Source organism: Agelaius tricolor, unplaced genomic scaffold (genome assembly GCF_023055355.1).
Source record: "Agelaius tricolor isolate 1412-34295 unplaced genomic scaffold, bAgeTri1.0.p SCAF_2, whole genome shotgun sequence".
NCBI lineage: Eukaryota > Metazoa > Chordata > Aves > Passeriformes > Icteridae > Agelaius > Agelaius tricolor.
The window spans coordinates 74990419-75013324 of NW_027269262.1; the positions used below are offsets into that span (position 1 = coordinate 74990419).

The window sequence follows — 22906 nt, forward strand, 5'->3', positions numbered from 1 at the left end:
GTAGAAATAATTTGTTTGGTATCTAACTTGGCAAATACCAACCATCTCATTCCAATAGTTTTGACTATCCAAAACCATACCCTCCATTGTTGCATGGACTGCAAAACTCCTTTCCCACACTTGTTCTGACAGAGCTTCTCTGAACTGCAGAGCAAGCAGCAACCTCTGCCCCTACTCTCATGTGCATGGAAGAAGAAACGTTGTAGGTTTGGGTCAACTCAACTAACAAGTGGAAAAAAACTTGTCTCAAATCTTTGACATTTTTTATTTGCTCAGAGAAACAGACAGGAGAGACTGAAATGCCATGTGGGCAAACAGAACATTTAGAAACCTGAAAGACACTCATCACATGAACACACTGTAGATGCATATTAATGTTAAAAAAATAAAACCCATTAAGCTGGAAGTACAACCACAAGGGATATTTCTTGAACAAATACCCAGCTTGATATTTCTTGAACAAATATCAAGGAATAGGGGAACAAAGCTCAGCCAACCTGTTCCAAGTGTTCACTGGACAGCAAGAATGAAGAGAAGCTTCTTTGAATTCCTGGAGCTTTTGACTCCTGTAATTATTTCCTAAATCATGTAAAATGCCTATGTTAGGAATATTAACATTTTAGACAAATGATCTGGAAAAATAAAACAAAACAGAGTAGTGTGTACACTAAGGAGAAAGAGAGGGCCAAGTGACTGAACTGTTTTTACAGGATGTTTTTAGATTAATTTATCATTTATCTGTTAAGAAGAGCTGCTTTTAGCAGTAGTTCTTAAAAAATGCAAAGCCATTAAAGCTTTCATGTGCCCTATTGTGCAGCAGGTAATTAAAGGCATATCTAAAACTCAAAGCAGGATTTTTGTATGGAGAAGTGTACCCGGGTAGCACAAGCATTGAGAACAGGGTACAGTGTGAGAGCCCCCCTGCTGAAATGTCTCCATTTCTGCAGGTACTGAACTGATGAAAACCAAACTAATTGAAACCACATGCCTACAGATGGCACAACCACATCTTCATTCTGCTTTCGGACATTCTCTGATTCACCCAAGTCTAGTTAGTTTAGTTATTCTGACTGGAGTTGGTCATAAATCTGACCACTCTGGAGAAGGTATGGTACTAGAAACACTTCATGGTCATGAGCACATCACCAGAATTCAGAGAGAACAAGCCTGTGCTGTGACCACTGACAGTGATGTGCAGTTCTATTCACAGTTCTGCTGGCCTAAAGACCAGTATTAGGGCCTTTGCTCATTAATGGACCACAGCAACTCCCTACACCCCTTTAGTCACATCTGTTAGCATCAGTAAACATGGCCACATGACAAAGATTTTATTTCCTCTCATACACTGACTTTGCAGGGACTTGTAAGGACTTAAGTTTAGTTAAGCTATGCAAAGATATCCACCAAAGAAATATATGGAAACCAGGTGAGGCTAACTTTGCCTTGTGAATGTCCTGCTGCAGACTCTGTCAGATGGCTCCTGAGCTTAATTTACATTTTTGGCTCTCAGTAGATCACTGACAAGAAACCTCATAACTAATGAGGTCATACAGTCATGGTTCCCAGTGGAAATAAGATTTTTGACTGTTTAAACAGATCCAGAACCTAATGGACACTTAAATTACTACATTCACTATAAATCAAACAACCTTAATTTTATTTATCCTGAACACTTCACTCCATTAGAAACCACCTTTTCTGAGGCATAGTGTGCACCAAGAAACTAAGAATTGTGTCCATAAGCAGAGAGAAGCAAGGAAAGCATGAAATGGAAATGCCTATGCTAAACTGCACATTAATAAATGGATGTCCCACTGCAAATCAGCTTTTCAGTTATCTATCTCTCTGATCACAGCCTTACTGGCAGGCATGTTCTATCACTCAATACAACTGCATGGGACTAGCAAGTGCCACAGGCTTTGCAACACCAAAAGCAAATGCAGTGGAGCAATAGCAACTGTGAGATTTATGTCCATGTTACTCTCAGTTTAGTATGATATGACATGGCACCAGCATGAGAACATATTCCTCTTAATGAAGCCAAAAAACATTTGAAATGCAATGCTGCTTCAACTCATATAAGCATATCTGCACTGGAAATCTGCTAAGTTCAACTAATCTTGTCCTCAGTCTGTTTCAGAATAAACATGAGATGATGGTGACTGATATTTTTCTGGTATTTTTGCTCCTGTAAGTCCCTTGTTGAATCATCTAAAGACAAATAACAGCTGTAAACTCAGCAAACACTATTCATGTTTAACCATTTACTGAAAAAACATTAAGTATAAAAAGAGGGAGACTTTTCAGTGACAAAAATGGGAGGTAGACACCTCAGTTTAAGGTGATTTGAAGGCCATTCACAATCTCCCTTGGCACTTGAGTAATTATTAATTACTAATTATTAATCTGTCTAAATTAAAAAAATATGATGACAGTAAATGATTATGTCTCTGTTATATACAGAGATAATAAAACCAGAAAATTAGGAGACCATGAGCACCTGTGAAAACAATTTTAAAAAGATTTAAAAAAATTGCTTCCATTTCACTTGTGTGGAAAAAGTGAACAGAATAATTACTGCTGTTTCTCTGAACATCTTGCATCACAAAACAGAAGATCAAGAACAAATCCCAAATGCTGCTGACCATCTCCTCTGCTCTATCATAGCCTCTTTCTCTACATCACTGTAACACAACTGTACCTCAAATACATGTTTGAGATGTGTAGGCCACACCCAAGAAAAACAATTATACAATAGAATTATACAATACTGTATGACACAAGACAGAAACATTAAAATTTCAAGCAAGGGTTGCTGCAAATAAATGATCTTTAAAAAATCCTCCAGAAATACTAACTTAATTCAGAACAAATCCTGTGCTGTGTAAAATTTGACATAGATTTGCTAAACATTACAACTCAAAATGACTTAAATAGGAACAAAGATTTAAGTTATTTTCAGAGAATTTCAGAGTTGGCAACCTCTCCTGTCAATCAGATGCTCAAATTGTTGCCTCAAAGTCAGTGGTCCATATCTTATCAAAAGCCATAAAATAATTTTTATCTTATTCTAATAATAACAACAGTAAGTTTATTTCTGTCTTATTTGCATGTACCTTTCTTTTTAAAGGCCTATGGCTTAGAGTTCACAAATTAAAAAAAACCCTTATAAATACAGAAAAATAAAGCTTAATAGCACACAATATAAAAAATGACAAGGTTCAAATCCATTACATTGTTATTGTTGAAGAGTGCACGACAATTAATCTGCAGGTCAGAGACGCTTTGATCATGTTCATATTTTCCACGATTAAATTCTTAACAGTTTTTCATCTTCTCAATTAAATGAGAAATCTTTGATCCACCAAGGTTTTGGATGCCAAATTCTTCTGCCCAAGTGTAGTACGAATAAACCTAAATATCTAAGAACATTTGGAAAACATATATTAATGAAGAAATACTTACACTAATATGTTTCAGTATCTAACATAAATAGTAAATTCAGATCATCTTTAAATTGTAAATAATATGAATTAGGTGCTTAATTTCCTTTCGCATTTTTAAAACATTTTCCACTACCTTTCCACGCTAAATTATAATAGAATTATGTGCAAATAATTTTAACAGATATTCTTGTTTTTTATTGAAAATTATTTGTAACCTCTTCATTCAGGATCACCATGTGAGCAAAATTAATTTCTCACAAGTCTATTTGACAAAAAAAATAAAAAAAACTACTTCATAAGGTCTCAGTATTATCAATCTTTTCTCACTGCACACTGCTAACTCACTGCATCTATTATCTAGTTAACTATTTAAACTGCCATACTGACTCCCATTTAAAAAATATTACTTTGTTCCTAAATTGAAATTTACCTCTTGTTGCAAATATGTTAGAATAGCTGCTAAAACAAAACTTTGGGACGCTAAATCCACAACAGAGAAAAACAGGATATCAAAGATGAGCAGTGTTGTTTCATTGCCATAATAGAGAATGTCAGTGAAAGAGTGTCCTTCATCTAGGAAAAAGAACATTTAAAAAAAATTAGTATTTCTGTGAGTTGCAAGTTTGTGGAGTTCATCAGTCCATGTTAAGGAAGATGGTAAGAAAACAGAAGATCAGAGACAGAGCAATTTATGACATTCTATGGCAACACAGAGATGGTCCTGTCATTCTATTGAAAAATAATACAAAATTTTCACTTATAAAATGGCATCATACTGATGAACACAATAGATAAAACCCATATATCACATACAACTCTATTTACTCCTGAAATCTCAATCAGATTATTTTAAAAAGTTGTTTTAAATCAAGAAGCAGATGTAGCTTCCTTGTCCTTGAAATTTTTAGTAGCTGTTAGCTCTGGCCTCAACTCAACAATATCATAAAAACATATGCTAAATGCCTTATTTAGGAGGAGGTTCAGAGCTTTGCATTATTTTTGTTTAATGGTTCTGCAGAAAATGGGTCTTTTAAGGTGAAAGTACCTTTTTCACAGCCAAAGTACTCTTGAACATTTATCTACCTCTTTATTTTATCAAAAATGAACACTTCTATAAGAGAAAAGAATATGTAAACAATTACAGAAAACATATTCTTTTCCCTTTTCCTACTTTTTCAAAAAATGTCCAATACAAGTTTGATTGGAAAAATGTGTATTTTCATTATAAATTGTGTATTTCAGTGCCATGAAATCCTGATTTATATCTAAACTTCTGGGAACCATAGCAGTCTAGATTATCAAACAATGTATTTCTATCAATGCTTATGATTATGAATTTCATAAACATGTGCATATCTGTCACTTTCAGCTGCCTTAAATAAAAAACATCACAGTCAAATGACAAATTATAAACAGCATTTCTATAACCTAAAGAACTTCTCTTAAATACCTCCCTCACAAGTATTCATTCAATGATCTCTCCTGCTGTGAACTCTGTTTTAGATTGTAAATCCTGGGAAAGAAATCTACACAGAAACCAGGATACTTAAAATAGTACAAATACCACACATCTTTTTACCATTATAAAAAATACTTTTCTCTATTGGTTCCATGAACTCCATGCCAAGAATTCGTTCAAGCAGCAACTTATCTTTAACAATATAATCCATTTCTTTATGAACCTGTAAGAAAAAGAAAAACAACAGTTCTTGTTTTATGATTTCAAACCTGCTACAAAGTGAAGTACAGCTACTTAGATCTTTATGAATGAAACAAAATCCACTGGTCTATTCCAAGACAAAAATAACTACATAAAAAAAAGGATTTGTCATTTTTTAAGTGCAGTCTGCACTGCTGGACAGCACTCCAATTGTTTTGGTTTTTTTTTTTTGAATGTTCTGGATGCCATAAAATCTTTAGCAACAAATCTTAAAGCACATATGCTTAAAGAGGAATTACAGTCCTTTAGATTTACAATTTTCAGTCTGTACTTTAAGTATATTTTCCTTAATATAGTAATGACAATATACATACGTGATCAATAAAAGAACTGAGAAATTTGTTCATGGCGTTGTAGGCCCTGGTGCTTTGTTCAAAGGTATTTGCAGACGAGTCCAAAAGCCTGGCAGGACCACGTTTCTGAAATACAACAGGACCAAGACTTTACCAGAGAAATTTCATATTTTAAATAAGATTTAAAGAATACCAATATCTTACTTACTCTTGTTAAGGTTTCATGAATCCAGTCATAGTTTAGTCGCATTTTTCTTGAAATGGAAATCTGAAATGTCTGGCCATCTGTGTTTGGTAACAAACCTCTCTGACTACACAGATTTTCCTATACAATTAAAGCAATTGTAAATTAGCATTATTAATGTCATTCATAGACCCAAAAAATAGTCAAAAGCTTTTAATTTCCTCTCTTTCATGTATAGATAATAGTTAATATCTCTAAATATTTGAAATCACTGCACTCTTGTTCTACTGCAGCAAGATTTCCTTAGGACATGAAATCCTGACCCCTGCTGTCACAAAGTCATATTTCTCTTTTCACCTGAGTTCGGTTCATTACCTTCTAATAATACATATTCTCTTATTTATTCTGAAGACCTTTCTTTTAGGTCTATCATTTCTTCTATACTTGTCTCACTTTTTTTGTTTCTTTGTTTGGATTCCTAACTTTTTCCATGTCTTTTTCAGGTTACATTTATTAAATCTCAGAAACTGCAAGAAAATAAAAAATTCAACATCTCCATGGGGAAAACCCCCTGTTTTTCCCAGAATCATATTAAAATAAGCAATTAGGAAAAAAACTGTAGGAACACCTAATAATAAGATTCCTCTGTATTTCAGTGTTTGCAATTTAATTTTCACATGGTTATGGTTTTTTCTGTCTATTTAGCATTGAAATAGCAATATCCTTACTTAAGGTACTTTCATAGTTGTCCCTAAAAAGAAACAAGATGTCATGAAATTTAATGCAGTCTGATCTTGTATTAGACATTTTATATTTGCCTGATCTTGCAGCAAAGATATAACATATGACAAACTAGAAAAAATACTCATACAAATTAATTTCTATAAAGAATGGGTTGTATCACCACAGTAGAAGAGATGGAATAAAGGAACTGATTGGCAGATTACAAGTTTCTGTATTAGTGTTTCAGATCTGTCTCTTTATGAAAGCCTTTTGGTATGCACCTTTTTGAATGTGGCTGTGACCTTATGAAAAGCTTAAATATTGAAAAGAAGGTTCTTAACTACATGAAAAAAAAAACTTTTTAAGAGGAACAGGAATTTAATATCCTTGAGATGTGAAGAAACAACAAGATGAAATAGTGAAGAAAAAGAAAGTTGAGCTAGTTGAAAGAACTACTGAGTCATGCATTTACATACTAACAGCTGCTATCTTTAAGTAACATGGTTCAGTGTAGTGCAAATATAATGCAAAGGTGTGTGGTCTTTATATAAAATAAATAATTGAGCGGATATAAACTTGAATACTTTTACTTACTGCTTCTCTCTTCAGGTTCATATTCATTTCTTCCATATTGGTATCTGCATGTCCATGCACTGAGCGACCATGGATATAATGACCAAAGCAGTTGTGTGACAAGAGGAACACTGAAATCTAAGAGATGGGGGAAGAGAGGACAGTTTAGTCAACAATTATAATTTCATTTTTGATGATCTGAATTCATAGTGAAGATCAGACAAACCAGCCAGTCCTGCTACAAATACAAAGTAGGCAGGTACTGAAAAAATATGGGAGAAAAATATTTAGCAACTCTTTTACAAATTAGTTCTTTCTATATGTAATTAGAAACACATCCCAGCTTCATGTTTCGTTTATCAACAGCAGGGATCTGCTCCTGCTTAATTCCACTGAGACAAGAAATTAAAGCTATTAGATTATTTTTTATTCAAAGGTTATTTCTGTGCTACATAATACATATGCATGATTCCAGCTGAACTCCTAAAAGACTGCATTTAACAGAACTTCATTCAGTATGATACAATGATTATATACCACATAAACTCCAAAATTAATTCTTTTCTACAATCCAGGTACTACATAGGTGTTTCATAGAAGAGGAATATTTGGATGGAATGGAATACATGTCTGGAAAGATTGATAAAAGAGGTAAATCAGTATTTTTAAGAAGTTCTGTACCAATGTGGTAATCCAATCAGTTCTCACTGCACTCTTCTTTGGTTAAAAGGAAATTCCTGCAGTACAAAGCTTCAAAACCCATTTGTAAAGAGAAAGTTCAGATATGAGTAAGAGAAAATGCATGCAAAAGGTGGTAACTGTTGGTACCTGTTACGAGGGACAAAATGAAGTTCAGCAGTTGAGGAACAAGCAAAAGACAGGAGAAGAAACTGGACATATTTGTTTTAAATAAAACCAAGGCAACTTTCAAGTCAGAAGGACTAAAACACAAACCAGTATACAGAATGGCAGTAAATGGTTCCACACCTAATTTCTGTTACAACTTGTTATTTTTGAATTCTGTATCAGCACATGTAATCAATTTAAACTGAAAAAGGAGAAACAACAAAAACCTTAAAAATCAGGTGTTTAAAAGAACATATTGATACCTATACTTCTGAAATAATTTTCCAATTAAAGTTTAACTGAAATCTTGCAGAGTTCACCAAAAAAATGAGCTGAAGGAGACATCAGCTTTGGCTGTTAGCTAGTAATCTAAATTAAATGAATAAATATTATTTAATATTGTTAACACTATCTTACATACTATTCTATTTAAAATGCCACAGATGAGACACAGAAATACTTACATTGCTCACACAACACAAATCAACAAATTGGCTTATCTTATCTTCAACAAATCTTTCATAAATCACAGCAAAAAATATAACCTGAAATAAATCAACCAAATTTTCTTTCATTAGTTCATCAGATTTGATGTTATTAAGCAATTAATTTCACTACTTAACACCCACAAACAACAGAGTTCTGTGGTGGCCAGCTCTGGACTGGATTTAATGAAAAGGGATTGACATACTACTTCCTTTAAGAAAGAAAGTTGTAGTAAGAACCTGCTTTTTATTTTGAACTTGTCAGATTCTTCAAACTTGTTTAAAATAAAATGAAGTATGTGCATAAATTCACATCTTTGAGAGGATTAAAATTCTGATCCAAAGTCAGATGTCCCATATCTCAGAAGATTCATTTTAAGTCCCAAAGGTGTATTATGCTAAAACAACTAAACATAACAGTTAAGAACATACCCCATGCTATGATAAGCAGTTTGGACAGTCTAGAGATTTATTCTAGCTTCCAAGAACCAGCCTGAAAGTGATAATTCAGGATAGGATGTCATGTGTTTCACATACTTGTAGGATGGCAATGGCTACCCAGAGTGCAGCAGACACACCAAATCTTAAAATGCGGCTCCAAGGAGCTACATAGCTCTCACTGCTTCTTGTGAGACTGGAAGAAGCATCCATTAAAGCCAGGTTTGAAAATCCCACCACCTGAAGAGATAAGAAGGTCAATATAACAACAGGTGAGAATGAATAGCATTAATTAGGATCCTGCTGTTTACATCATAACAGGAAGTAAGAAAAAATAATGAAAAACTAACCTGGGAATAGTAGCCTGCTCACTATGCAGAGCTCAATTGTGTGATCCAAAAGTCAATATTGGGTTCTACTGAAAAACTCCAAAAGATTCTACTGCTGTACTGCATAGGGATATAATTTCTGCCAAATTTCAGCTCTTTGGTACTATATATCTCAGCGTTAAAACAAATTTTCATGTGCTTTGCCACTCTTAAAAGACTGATTTATTTTGTTTTTATTGTATAGAAATATATTTTCCTCCACCATCTGTATGGTTGAATTTATTTTAAACAAAAAAATCTAGAAAAAGTTCCAAAATAAAAAAGATGAGAGGAATACTATATGTTGAAATACTTAAGAGGTGAAAAAATAGTGAAAATCTTTCATAACAGAAGTTGCACCAAAATATACTTGTGGTGGGTTGACAATTTCCTCATGTCCTAGTGCTTGTCACTTGGGAGGAGAGACACCCACCCCACTACACCCTCCTTTCAGGTAGCTGCAGAGTGCAGTAAGAATAGGTGCTCTCTTTTCTCCCTCTCTTGTAACATTGCACCTAAGTTGGTCCTGGCCTGTATTTACCAACAGCAAAAATGCTCACATAGTGAATGAAGAAAGTTTCAGGACTTTCATTATTTAATTTAAAGGAAAATTTTTAAAAGGACTATAAAATTGGATAAATGTGTTAAAATATGTATAAGAACCCCACAAAAACAACTATATGCTACACACTTTAAGAATACTTCCCAAGATAGAAAAAATTACTAAACTACAAAAGAAACAAACCCAAATATTTTTTAGAAGTTAAAGCACAGTTTCTCACACATTCTGAAGCTGTAACTGGAGGCATACTGCCATTGGGAACAGAACTGGCACATTTTATTTCCTGCATAATAAAAGGCAGCTGCAGCAATTAGCAGGAAGGAAGTTCAGTTCAGACAAATATGAAATCAGAAATAAAGCTGTAGACTGTGGCAGGAAGGTGCTAATCGGCAAATAAAGAATCGAGTGTGTACACAGATTTATCAGTCTCTTAAGCCTTTTAAGGTAACTCATTACCTTAAAAAAATCCCCAAACATCACCTTAGAGATCTTTGTTAGATCTCTAAGGTAATTAAAGTTTGGATTTTTTTAAGTCTTCCTTAATTAAATATTGCAATAACCTATATATATATATATATATATATATATATATGAATTTAAAAATTCATTAAAATAATTATTTTACTAAGTTACATGATTTCAGTTCAATTTAAAGGTGATTCACTATACAGAATGCGAGAAATAAATATCAGACTCTTATGTTACACTCTGGTTGTGAATTATAAATGATAGTAATGAAAATAATGATAATGATGATGATGATGATGATGATGATGATGATAATAATAATAATAATAATAATAATAATAATAATAATAATAATACCTCCAGAAAAAAAAGAACTGCAAGCACTTGAAAGAGAGGATTTATTTTCCTCACTGTCTGAATTTCATTCCACTCATTTGCTATAAAGTATGTCCTCCATATGCTCACAGGTGCAGCAGTACTTTTAGTAACACCTTCACCTAAAAAGAGTACATACAATAAGGCTCTAAAATTTAATATCTGAGAGTAATATCTGAATTTCACCAAAGCTGCTTATACAAACAAGCATAGTTTGAATTACCTTCAACTGCTTTAAGAACTTTGCCCTTAGGTCTTTCCCAGTCAATAAAGAAAATATCAATAGCAAGTTGTGAAACCAGCAAGTGTAAAAATTGCAGAGCCTAAGAGAGAAAAGTAAGGACAGAAACAGCATATACACAAAAATGGAGGAATAGTTATTGCATGGATTATTCATTAAACATAACAAGCAGTATCTTGATTGTTCATGAGACTGCAGCTTTATTACCAACTTTTGATAATCTTTTGTTTGTTTAAAAGCTTGGAATAATGTTAAGTCCAAAATCATGGAGAAAATACAGCAAAGTAACAAATTACAAAAACCTGACTATTTCCCCATAACATACTAACCTGGACTACAAATTCCAATTCAGTATAATATCGACAATTGATACAATATTTGTATGTGCCATGAAGACAGAGCAGCGATCTTAGAATTCTACATATTTGAATGTAATTATTTGGATCTCTCTTCTTTCTAATCAGGAACTCAGAGCACTTACATTGTGCTTTAAATGGAAGTACTTGTTCTCTTGATGTGATGCTATTTTATTTGGGTTTCTTTATACCTTTATCCGTGAAAGAATGATTTTTCAGTCTTTCTTTTGTGACCTTCTTGAGACATTTATTTTCCTATAAAGACTCCACAAAATAAATTTCTATGGAAAAATGACTGGATTCTCAGAAGAACATAATTATTAGGACATAACATCCACACACTAATAACTAATAACTGTACAAGATATTTAAAAACGAGCCTACTAAAAATAGGATACATACATAGAAGCATGCTGGAATGTATTTTATGGTGAGGAAAAAATTATTTACCTTTAAACTAAATGCACACGCTATGTATGTAACAAAATCTTCTTCTTGAGATGGAAGAGGTAAAAGGACAGATACAAACTGCTGAGCCTATAATTGAAAGGTTACATTGAAACAGTACATGTGGCATATGTGACAACATAATTAAAAATGCTTAAATGTGAATAAACTTTTCCAGAAAAAGATCAATGAATGTGTAAAATATTTTAAATGACTATTAAGCAGACTGCAAGTACAACAAATCCTAAGAAAAAGAAACACACGAACACAAAATTTAAGCACACAAACCAGAATGCTATATAGAACTTGCCTCAACAGTCTGACAAGAAAAAAAAAACCAGAAGAAAAAAGAAAATTAATGTCCATGTAAAATATATTTAATATTACTAGGTTTTCTGACATCCAAAACTGGAAGGACACTTACTTTGAAGAATACAAGCCAATAAATTCCTGTGCCCACTGTGATGATAAAGAAAACGTTGGCAAGGTCTCCAGCATAGAACAGTAAGAACTTGAAAACTGTCTGCAATTATAAAAACATGCTGTAGCCATCTGTAAAACTAATTAAGTAATGCATATGTTCATAATGCATTCATAGAAAATGCTATGTAGCTCATAAAGGAAACTCTAGTACTGAAAAGTAGCCCTGAACAAAAGCTTTCCACTGTGGTTATATATTTATGGTATTTTCACTAGCTGAAACTCGTACATGCTGGTTGTTGTTCAAGGAAGAATTAATCTGAAAACCAAGTCTACTCAACTGATCAGAATAGCCCTGTAAACACCTCTATTTTTAGAGCAGCTTTTCCTCAATGACAATATCAGAATCAAAAAGAATGCAAAACAACTACTTCCTCAAGTGAGCCTAACTCTGGGGCACGGCTCTGTGCAGCTAGGCTAGAAATTATTTCAGTTACCTTAGGAAAATGAACTTTTATAATCACAGGGAATGACAGCTAAGGTGCCCTTAAAGAGAGGAAGAGATGTCCCTTTTCAGTTTGGCAGCTGTTCATACCTGCAAGTCAATTAAAGAGCTTCCTGTCCGCCTCTTCCAGCCTGCAGTCTTGAGAAGAGACCATAACACTGCCAGTCCACCCAACACACCCAGTGCGATCTGAAAATAACAAAAAATGATTTGCAGATATTTTTAAAACACAAAATACAGAAGTAAATAATTATATCAACAAATTAAAGGGAATTACAACTTACATCAGTCTGAATCTGAGCCTCTCTCTGATTCATCTCATAGCTGACTGCGAAAGAAACCTGAATATTAAAATACAAAAAGTAAATGTGCATAGCAATTCTGAAGTGCTACAACCATTATAGACAGCTTTCAGTTTTAATTGGTGGGAATTCCCATCTAGGGCTACTATACAAGTACCACATACATCTCTTTTTACTGCAGATGACCTGGTGTGTTCTGTTGCCAGGCTCAGTACCAGCATGCACTATGCAACTCTTACTGCAGATTTTACCAGCAGTAATGCTGGGGATGGGTGCTTGCCATCTGCAAGTTACCAGCTATACCTATCTGTAATTCTTTCAAATGTGCATGAATTTTTCCTCCTGAAAGGAGACATTGAATATTTGATACTTCTCCTTTTATCACTGATTAAAGGTAACCTTGATGTAATTAGACCAACATGCAAAATCATGATAAGCTTGCACAGCTCAGATACTAGGGTTTTTTCAGCTTGAATGAGATAAAAATTGTCACGCAGCATCAAAATTGTTCCCTCTAGCTTCAATTTAACCTAAGATCTCTTTTGACTTTGATCTGAAAAATTTGTACATGGAAGAGAAAATGTTTGTCTTGGTTTTATAATATTCTGGCCTGAGTCTTTATCACTGTACAGCTAAAATTAACACAAGCATGATAATAAATAGTATTTCTAATTAAGTTTAAAAGAAGCATCACCCCCACCCCCAAAACCAATCCCTCCTTCCCAACATCTTGTGTTCCACAAACATTTGTTCCTGTCAGACCTCCTTCTATCACTGCACTTGGACTGAAGTCTAAATATCCTCAGTTACTACAAGCTCAGTGCTTACAGAAACTGGAAACAAAATTCAATGTATCTTTTTAGTTGCATAAAATTTGTTAAATGCAACAAGACATCCAAAATTGGCAATACTCAAATATATCCCACAGATCTAGATGTAAGGATGAAATAATATGACAGAAAATTGAGGAACTGGAAACAATTGTTCCTACCATCACTATTTGAGTTAATTGCTTTCTAGATACAGTGCTGTCTCAGCGGTTAAATAAAGACATCACTGAGGCAGGAAAAAAAAGGTCTTGATTTTTCTATCTTTCTAATTCTCTTGCTTTCATGCAACTAATATGGAACTCAAGGAATGCTTCTAGCACCACAAATTTCTTCTAGCCAGATGTCTATTTGTACTGGAAGGCTAAACAGTTGAAGGTTGACAAGCAGAAAATGCTAATGTAATTTTTTTTTTGTTCTACCATCCTAAGATCAGTATTTTTATTTTTTAAAGCAGTGTGATCTAACATACCAACAAGAGAGAAGAATGGGACATCTGTGCTGCTATCCATGAAGGCAAACAAAAGGGCAAGTAGAAAATGTCCCTTCTGCATCTGCTACAGCAGAATTTGGTGGTTTTCAGTACAGAAAGATGAAACACTAAAGGATGTTTTAAATATATTACCAACACTTTAACTTAAAATACAGGTGATCTGAAATGTCTGTGTCATAACAACCTCCTCTAAATGCATTGTTCTAAATAAAAATACTAATTCCTTGCATAACTTGCTTGCAGTGCTCCTTAGAGTCCTTTATCTATTATTTTTTGTGTATAATTTTATTTAACTGTAGCCTAATTTAGCATTATAAAACCGATTTCAAATTCCAAGTGTTTTAAGTTAAAAAAGACTGAAAATAAACTGAAAATAGTAAGAGTTTTAACTGATTTGTTTTAAAAGGTTTTAGTAAAAACTTATAACTTCAAAACTGATAAGAACTAGAAACTGCTTATTAAATTTTTATTATCCACTACCAAAAATCAGAATTCCAACAGAACTAAAAGTATGATTAAGGTGGCACAAAGATCTCACCATCACACTCTGGGTTTCAGGGTTTTGGACAAGCACATCTGTGTAAGCAACAGTAATGAGAGGAGGGTAGATGGTTCCTCTCTGTGTATGGGATACCAGACGGATACTGCAGAAATACAGAGCATGATTATTAAAAAAAAAACACAACTGGATGAGTGTTTGGGAAGCTATCATTGAAATTTGTAAGAAAAAACTAAATGAATAGAACAACCTGATCAATAAAATGTGAATTTCTAACTCAATAACATGGCACTTCACATTTAAATGTACAACTGGAGTGTACAAAGGCATGTACAGAAATATATAAAAAAAGTCATAGGAAGGATTGTTTACTTGTAAGAAAATACCTGAATCAATCTTTACCTGTCTACATCTTACAGGAGGATATCACATAAAGGAGAAAAAAAGTTTCTTCTAAAATGTATTCCAGCTGAGATGAGCAATCAGTACTGACCCTAACAGGCAGTCACACAATTTTAGTTAAATGACTACAAGCCTATTCTGGATTGTACAACAGAATAGGCAACAGGTTGTAGAAATACTGCAAAAAAGAATATGGAGGATGAAATAAGATCCTTGTATAGTCAGCATCACACACGTTGAAAAAGAATTAACAGAGGAGTTTTTTGGTCTTTCCAGACAAAACTTGCTTCTAAGAGGAGACTGAATACCTGCTAGCTTGCATTATGCAAACATGGTCTGATCCTTGTACCTGGAAGGGAATCATGGTGATTTTAACTCCCACAAGTCAAGGTTGTTTTCTTTCACTCATCAGAACAACCTATGGAATTTCATTCCATTCCCAAATATGCAATTGAAAAAGCGAAACATATTACATATTAGACATATTAGAAAATACATAACAAAACAACTTTAAGACAATAAAAGGCACACTATACAACATTGGCTTTATTTTCTATGTACTATATATTGTTGTTATTTTCTATGTACTATATATTATTATTATTGTACCTTATTGTTATTTTGCTAGCAATCCGAATTACCCTTGGTGGTTTTCCCAAGTCATTCTCTTTTCCACTAAGTGCATCCACCAAAAAAAATCGACGAGTCAAAAGCCAGTTGTTCATATTACTGCCTAGAAAACATGAAAGTTTCACACACACAAAAAGAATGAAATGTATGAGAAACAACACATATAATTGTATAACACACAGTAACTACTGAGGATTTAAAATTGTTTATTTTCAACTTATACAAATATATAATGAAATGAGATTATTTTATTCGTGCATATTACTGATTGGAATGGTGTATGCAACCAAAGCTTGCACTAAAACTATCAGAACTTGACCTCAAATACTACATTTTTTAAATGGAAACAAGTTATGGTGTGTTGTGGTATCTTTAAACACAACACAGTAACAATAGTTAACACAGATTATTTCTATTTGAAGTTTTGAGATTGTTTAAATTCATAGAGATGTTATTATCACCATCTTACCTTGATTAACAAACTTTTCGTTGTATTGAAGATTCAAATTTAAAACTGGCACAGCCCAAAGATGTTGCTGTCCATTGCCACCATTATATTCAAGGAACAGGTCATAAAAGACTGGATTAGCAAAATCCAATAAAATCTTAGAAACTGAAATTTTGCACTACAAGAAAAAAAAAAAGAAAATTAAAAGATCACTTTAACTAATTAGTTAGCTTGTCAAGCTGTGGATTCCTTCTCTACAAAATTATTGTGGAATCTGTACTACTTCTTCACAAAAGAAAGAATCACAGAATCATCAAGGTCCTGCATGATCCTCCATTTCTCCAGGCTAAACATCCTCAGCTCCCTCAGCTGCTCCTCATAGGACTTGTGCTCCAGCCCCTTCACCAGCTCTGTTGTCCCTTTCCCCATGCTCCAGCACCTCAATGTCCTTTTGAAGTGAGAGGCCCAAAATGGGGCACAGCACTCAAGGTGTGGCCTCACCAGTGCCAAGCACAGAGGGCAATCACTGCACTAATCCTGCTGGCCACGCAATCCTGGTACAGGCCAGGATGCCACGGGCCTTCTTGGCCACCTGGGCTCATGTTTGACAAGCTGGCTGTTGACCAGCAATACCAGGTATTCTGCTGGGCAGCTTTCTAATCACTCTTCCTCACGTCTGAGTGCTGCATGAGCTGGTTGTGACCCAAGTGCAGGACCTGGCACTTGGCCTTGTTACCTCACACCATTGGCCTCACACCATTGACCCAGCCTGTCCCTCTACAGAGCCTGCCTGCCCTCCAGCAGATCAACACTCCCACCCAATCTGGTGTCAGCTGCAAACTTGCTGAGGGGTGCTCTGGATCCTCTTGTTGAGATCATTGATAAAGATGTTAAACAGGACCAGCGCCAGTCCTGAGCTCTGGGGAATACCATCACTGACCAGCTGGATTTAATTCCATTCACCACTCTCTGGGCCAGACATCCAGCCACTTTTTCACCCCATGAAGAGTGCACCTGTCCAAGCCTTGAGCAGAGAGTTTCTTGAGAATATGTGAGAAATGGTGTCAAATTGCCATACTGAAGTACTGGCAGAACAAGGTATTCCAGCTATCTGCAAGCAATTACCCGGTACTAATGATTTTATGCAAACTTCTTGGAAATGACTGCAATTAACTACAATGAGTACTGTGGAGAATGAAGCTCTTAAAATTTTTCAACAGATTTGGAAGAAATATCCTAGCAAACCTCACAGACATAAAATTTGAAACAGCATAAACATTAAAGTCAAGAAACATAAATGCTGAAGTCATGAAATCTGGTTCAGGGCCCACCAGTACAAGAGAGAAATTAGACTACTTGATACAGTCCAGCACAGGCCACTGTGGTGAGGGAGAGACTGAAACATCTCTGCTATGAGGAGAGCTGAGACTCTTTTGCCTGGAGGTAAGAAGGCTCAGGGGATCTTCTCAATGTGTACAAATATTGTACAAGGGAGGGTGTACGAGACAGAGCCAGGCTCTTCTCAGCAGTGCCCAGTGACAAGACCAGAGGCACTGGGCATGAACTGAAACAGAAGGCTCCCTCTGAGCATCAGAAGACAGGTTTTCACTGACACAGGCTGCCCAGGGAGGCTGTGGAGTGACTCCTTGGATACAAGACCATGTGGATATGGTCCTAGGCAACCTGCCCTACATGGCCCTGCCTGACTTGTGGACAAGACAGCCTCCTGAGGTCCCTGACTACCTCAACCACTCTGTGATTGTATGAAGAAGTTAGATGTGAAAGCAGGTAACATTTTGCAAATGTGAACAACCATGCATTTTAAATACTCATGTAATTTGTCAACCCTGTTTTCTCCAAAGCCACAGAGGAAAAAACAAAAGTAATGCATACAATGGACAAAAATGATATTTTAAAATACTCATTAAGTTACTGATGTATCTATTCAAACCCAACAATGTTAACTGTTATTAATACAGGTAATACAGAATCAATATCAAATACTCAAGATTTTAAAAAGAAAAAAAGCCTCATACTCAACTAGTTCAATGATCCTAAATAGAACATGTTTTCATTCTATCTGAAATACTGAAATATGGATTAAACATTAAACAATGTGAAAGATATTAAATATCTTGATAAATGAAAATATTTAACAAAGATTTGTCAATGTTATTTGGTAAACACTTTAAATTTCCCAGAGTAAGCTTTAACAGCTATTGCTTTCCAAGATTTTCACACCACCTAAATAGCAGCCAGAGTTTTGTATTTTCACACTTCAACACATCATGTGGGGAATGGTTTTCAATGTTTGATGAGTTAATAAACAATATTAATATATAGGTATGAGATGCTGTGCACATATATGGAGTTGTATAAAGATGTCTCTTTCTCCACTCCATTGCCAAAGAGACTACCACCTTCCCATCTAACATATTAAGAGACAAAAATTAATGATGCTTTATCACTGGCAGAACCATTTCTGCAGCTGACATAATTTAGTGTTCTATTCCCTCTTCCTTTCCTGGTGTTTAGTAAAGTGTGAAAACCCCAACAGTGTTTTTTCATAGTTAACACAGCTAAAGAATCTCTTTCCTCTCATGAGTCATCTGTTCAATTAAAATAGATTTTCAATGTCTTCACAGAATTCACTAAAATCAAGGCATACCAGAAAGAGTAAATGGAAACAATATTCAGGCATGGTATGACTGGATTTGCCTTCTTTCCATATGAAAACTGGCCAAAGATGGTTGTAGGAAAATTTGGAGATATGATACAAAGCATATGGCTGTCACAATTCAGGCTCTGTGTTCTTCCACTGCAAAGTCAGCAACCTCACAAATACAAATGCCAATTTAATTTACTGTGATTATACTATGTAGTAAACAAGTTTTGTGATGTAGTTAAATAATTTAAAAAACCCACACTAATTTCATTCAATTTCCTAAGAAAGAACTCCATGTTGCAGCTTATGCCTAAACTCCAAAACTTCTTCAATATGCACTGAGTAACTAATGACATATAAGGCAGCTTAATTCAAAATTGAAAATAGCATTTTATATCTTACTTACATTTTGTTGGTAAGTTGTTCCAAAAACATAAGCTGCATCCAATTTAGTTTGGGTATCGGGACAAAGCTGAATAAAACATAGTTATAATTAGGTGAATTCAAAGGTATCATCTTCTCATGTGAAAAATATTTACAAGTACTTATGTATTTAGGAGTCCTCACAAAAGATTTAAAAAAAAATAATAAGGGAAGGATTTATTTTGGGGTAAACACAATTATTTATTTCACTAACACTGATGTGCTTAAAATGCTGGTTTACCTTATTCATAATTGTATAGTATTTTTCAGTTCCATCACTGAAATCTGTGGACAGCAGCATCCAAACAGGCAAGAATAATCTTTCTGTGGACTGAATGTTCAGTGCACTGTATTGCCTCAAGCTCAATCAGAGGCTTCTAATAAATTCAAGAATCCCTTAAGAAAAGAAGTCCACATTCATACAGCCCTGTTTCTCTTAAGCTGTCATTCTCAGAGAATCAAAGTTGTAGCAAGTAACAGATTTTTTTTTTCTTTTTTTAATACAACACATATTTTCAGCAAAGAACAGCAGATTCAGGTGAATCCAGAAAAAAATGGTCCAAAGTCTAATGTGGAGGCCAGAGCCATTTTCCCAAAATGAGAATGAAGTGTAAATTTGCATAAAACACAATTGTATTAGTGTGAAACTGAAATTCTGGGAATTGCTACAATTATGCATTGAGACCACTTCAGCACTGTGATGTCTTATCATCATGCACAATCTATTACATTGAAGGAGGCTTTGAATGGAAAAGCTATTCCTTTCCCACTGGCTCTTGATAGCTGTTAAAGGTTTGCCCAAGAAAAAAAATGTGCCCCAATAAAACTAAACTTATATGTCAGAATATATAATTTTCTATGCATAGTACCTGTCTTAGTAACCTGTTCTCTTAAACACTAGTTTGCCTTAAAACTGGAGACACAGACACAAGATGGCTCATCCTGAGGCAGTAACAAAGTAAATACTGAATGTCAGCTGCTCTTCTACAGACACTGAAATGTTTGAAGTGATGTGCTCCAACAGAAAAGGAACCAACAATTCCCAATTGTTCTTGCTAGTGTTCCTATTGTTATCTGTCTAGGGAAATAGTGAGAGTGCCTAGATTGCCACTGGACTGCTAAACAAATTCTATTCTGTAAGATGCTGCAGCTGCCCATTGTTCTCTCTGATAGACTAATTACTATTGCACTTTCTAATTGCTGCTTACTTGCATTTTTCACAGCCTAACTACACAGCGTGGTAGTGCTGAAGTAGAATGTCTGTGTCCCTGACATCTGAGGGTGTAGTGGCCAATGGCACTGCCAGCCAGTCCCCCCCCTTTCTATGTAAACTCTCCCACCACGTATTTATAATTTGCTGTTATGAAAAAGGGACATGCTGGTCATAGTGTACATTTTATATTTAAAACAAAAAGAAATAAGCAAGCAAAAACCCCAAGACAATGCAAGGAAAATGGCGTAGATCAGCTTTCCTACCTCCCTTGACAGTGACATAACCATTGATTTGACTGTCACCCCCATGATGTGTGCAAATAGTTGACAGCATCTAATGGGGACATACTCATAGCATCATCTATAAACACATGTGGACACAGAGCTAAAGAATACACTTCTCTCAACAAGAAAAAGATGTTTAATAAGAAACTACACATGAGCAACTATGCTGAGTGGAAGACAGAGATAGCTGATTCTAAATGATTAACACTATTTTTCAGAGCTTTCCAATATGCCAAATTTATACTGGTCTAAAGGATGAAGGCAGTGTTGATGAATTTATACTTCTGATTTTGTAGAGATCATTGTGAGCAAGAATAAAGAGCTATTTTCCCTAACCTAGTGCTACAGTTATGAACTGTCATTAGTGTAATAACCAAACTCTTGGCTTCTGTCTTAATTTGGCTAAAGGCACTCAGAACATTGTGTTATCAAGAGAAGATAACTATAATCAAACATACCTGTAAAAGACCTCCTTCCAAACTTTGCCACTTAAGAAAATTTCCTGCTGCATCAAATGAGGCTGCAATAAATTTCAGCTTTACATCCTGTTGATGAAAAAAAAGATAAAGACCAATGAAACTGCCCTGAAGTGGACATACACATTTTAGAGACTGCTGTCTAATTGTATGATGTTTCCTAAAACTTTCAGCACAATCCTTAATTTTTTTTGCCCTTTTGATTTTGTTTTTAATTTTGGGTTTGGTAGTTTACTTTTTTACAAAAACATACCATTCTTCTACAGCTTCATTAGCGACATGGAAAAAATTCCAAAGGAACTTCTACACATGTAGATATGCCCTAACCTAATCAGGAATCTGTGCAGATTTCTAATGTATACAATCCTGGAATCTAGAGGGCTTCCAGGACCTTCAGTGTTAGGAGGAACAACAAGTATTTCAGTTATTAAAACAACTACTACCTTGCATCATTGTTTAATTTAAAAACTAGCCTTGTAGAATATGGCTGAAAAAGGCATAATAATTTTATTTTTGAGTCAATAAGAAAACTCTAGATAAATTTGGCAGTATAACTGACAAACAGGTTATCACTAGTACTATTTTCTGTAATAAGCTGAAATTGAATAACCTATTTCAGTTATTCTATTTTACAATGAATTTGGAAAAATAAATCACTTTACTGTTTGATTTGTTATCTGATTTCTTCATAAAAATGTGCCAATTAACAAACTACTTAAGCAGTCCATCCCTCCCAGGGATGTATATCTGGCTTTGTTAACCTTAAAATTATTTTCCTCACCTTTTTTCCCCTAATTCACTGCAGTAAGAGGAAAAGGCTGGAGTAATACACTGAATCCATCTCTGATACAATCAGCTTGTAGAGATGTGTAGCAGAAATATTACAAATAAATTGAGTAGGGGGAGAAATGTCTATGTAAGCAACAGAAAGTGTAAAACACCACATAAAAGTGATGAAGAACACTGTTTTCAGCTACAGAGCTAATAAATGGGTTGTGATAAAACCTGGCACAGACAACTTGTCAGCAAAAGACCCAGCACTTTGGCACACCAGGAGGATGGCAGTAAAGATACAGCACATCATATTTACCCCTCTTTTTCACATGAGTTCACCATGAAATCTGACAAAAGGCTGTACATATTTAAAAAAAATCAAAGATCAACTTTGCCTCAGATTTATGAAGATGGAAGTAAAAAAGACCCTGAAGCAAAAGACAGTGTCAAAACAACTATGAACTCCTAAACTCTTAAGATGTCTAAAAGGTTTGTGTAGTTACTAGTTTACCACTCCTAATCCAGATCCTTGGGGACACCAATGAACACTTAAAAGCTGGCATCCTTTGTTTCTTGTGCCCTGGTCAGACCACACAGGCAAGCACAACTAGGCCTTATGAGAATGTGGATATGAGAGCAAAGGAAGAGACCAAATGTTATCTTAGGTAAATATCACCTTCCTCTTCCATGAGGTCTCACACTGAGTTTTATTACACTAACTGCCTAAAATTCACCTTTAGTAGAGTCACATCTATAATAAATCCAAACATTTTATGTGGTATGTGTCCTCTTCCTAATGGATGCTTCCCTATGTCTACTACCCAACACCTACCTTATCTGTTCCCTTAAAAGTGAAGGTTGTAGGAAAATGATTTTTCTCAAGCACTTGGGATGCTAATCCTGGTTGGTCACCATAATACAGCCATGGAAGATTAGGCCTCCTGAAAAAAGTTACAGTGTTTTCTCTAATGAAACATAAGATTTTTCATCAAAGAACATTTAGAATAATAATTTCCCTAC

General features: G+C 34.8%; 1 protein-coding gene across 2 annotated transcripts in view; it reads right to left on the bottom strand.

The window, feature by feature from the left end:
* Positions 1–241: 241 nt before the first annotated feature.
* TMEM67 (transmembrane protein 67) overlaps positions 242–22906 on the bottom strand; it is a 32411-nt gene continuing 9746 nt past the window's right edge. The window contains exons 9-28 of one of the 2 annotated variants that reach the window (XM_071421608.1): positions 22719–22827; positions 21095–21181; positions 19123–19188; positions 16073–16229; positions 15583–15706; positions 14611–14716; positions 12735–12791; positions 12541–12639; positions 11950–12048; positions 11529–11615; positions 10705–10804; positions 10464–10603; positions 8808–8948; positions 8250–8330; positions 6961–7077; positions 5668–5784; positions 5481–5585; positions 5026–5128; positions 3877–4019; positions 242–3422 (exon numbers count right to left, since the gene is read on the bottom strand). In XM_071421608.1, coding sequence (XP_071277709.1) covers positions 3342–3422; positions 3877–4019; positions 5026–5128; positions 5481–5585; positions 5668–5784; positions 6961–7077; positions 8250–8330; positions 8808–8948; positions 10464–10603; positions 10705–10804; positions 11529–11615; positions 11950–12048; positions 12541–12639; positions 12735–12791; positions 14611–14716; positions 15583–15706; positions 16073–16229; positions 19123–19188; positions 21095–21181; positions 22719–22827 — 2119 coding nt within the window. In that variant the 3' untranslated portion in view covers positions 242–3341. The remainder of the gene's footprint in view (positions 3423–3876; positions 4020–5025; positions 5129–5480; positions 5586–5667; positions 5785–6960; positions 7078–8249; positions 8331–8807; positions 8949–10463; positions 10604–10704; positions 10805–11528; positions 11616–11949; positions 12049–12540; positions 12640–12734; positions 12792–14610; positions 14717–15582; positions 15707–16072; positions 16230–19122; positions 19189–21094; positions 21182–22718; positions 22828–22906) is intronic. The other variant, XM_071421609.1, reaches the window with a different exon arrangement.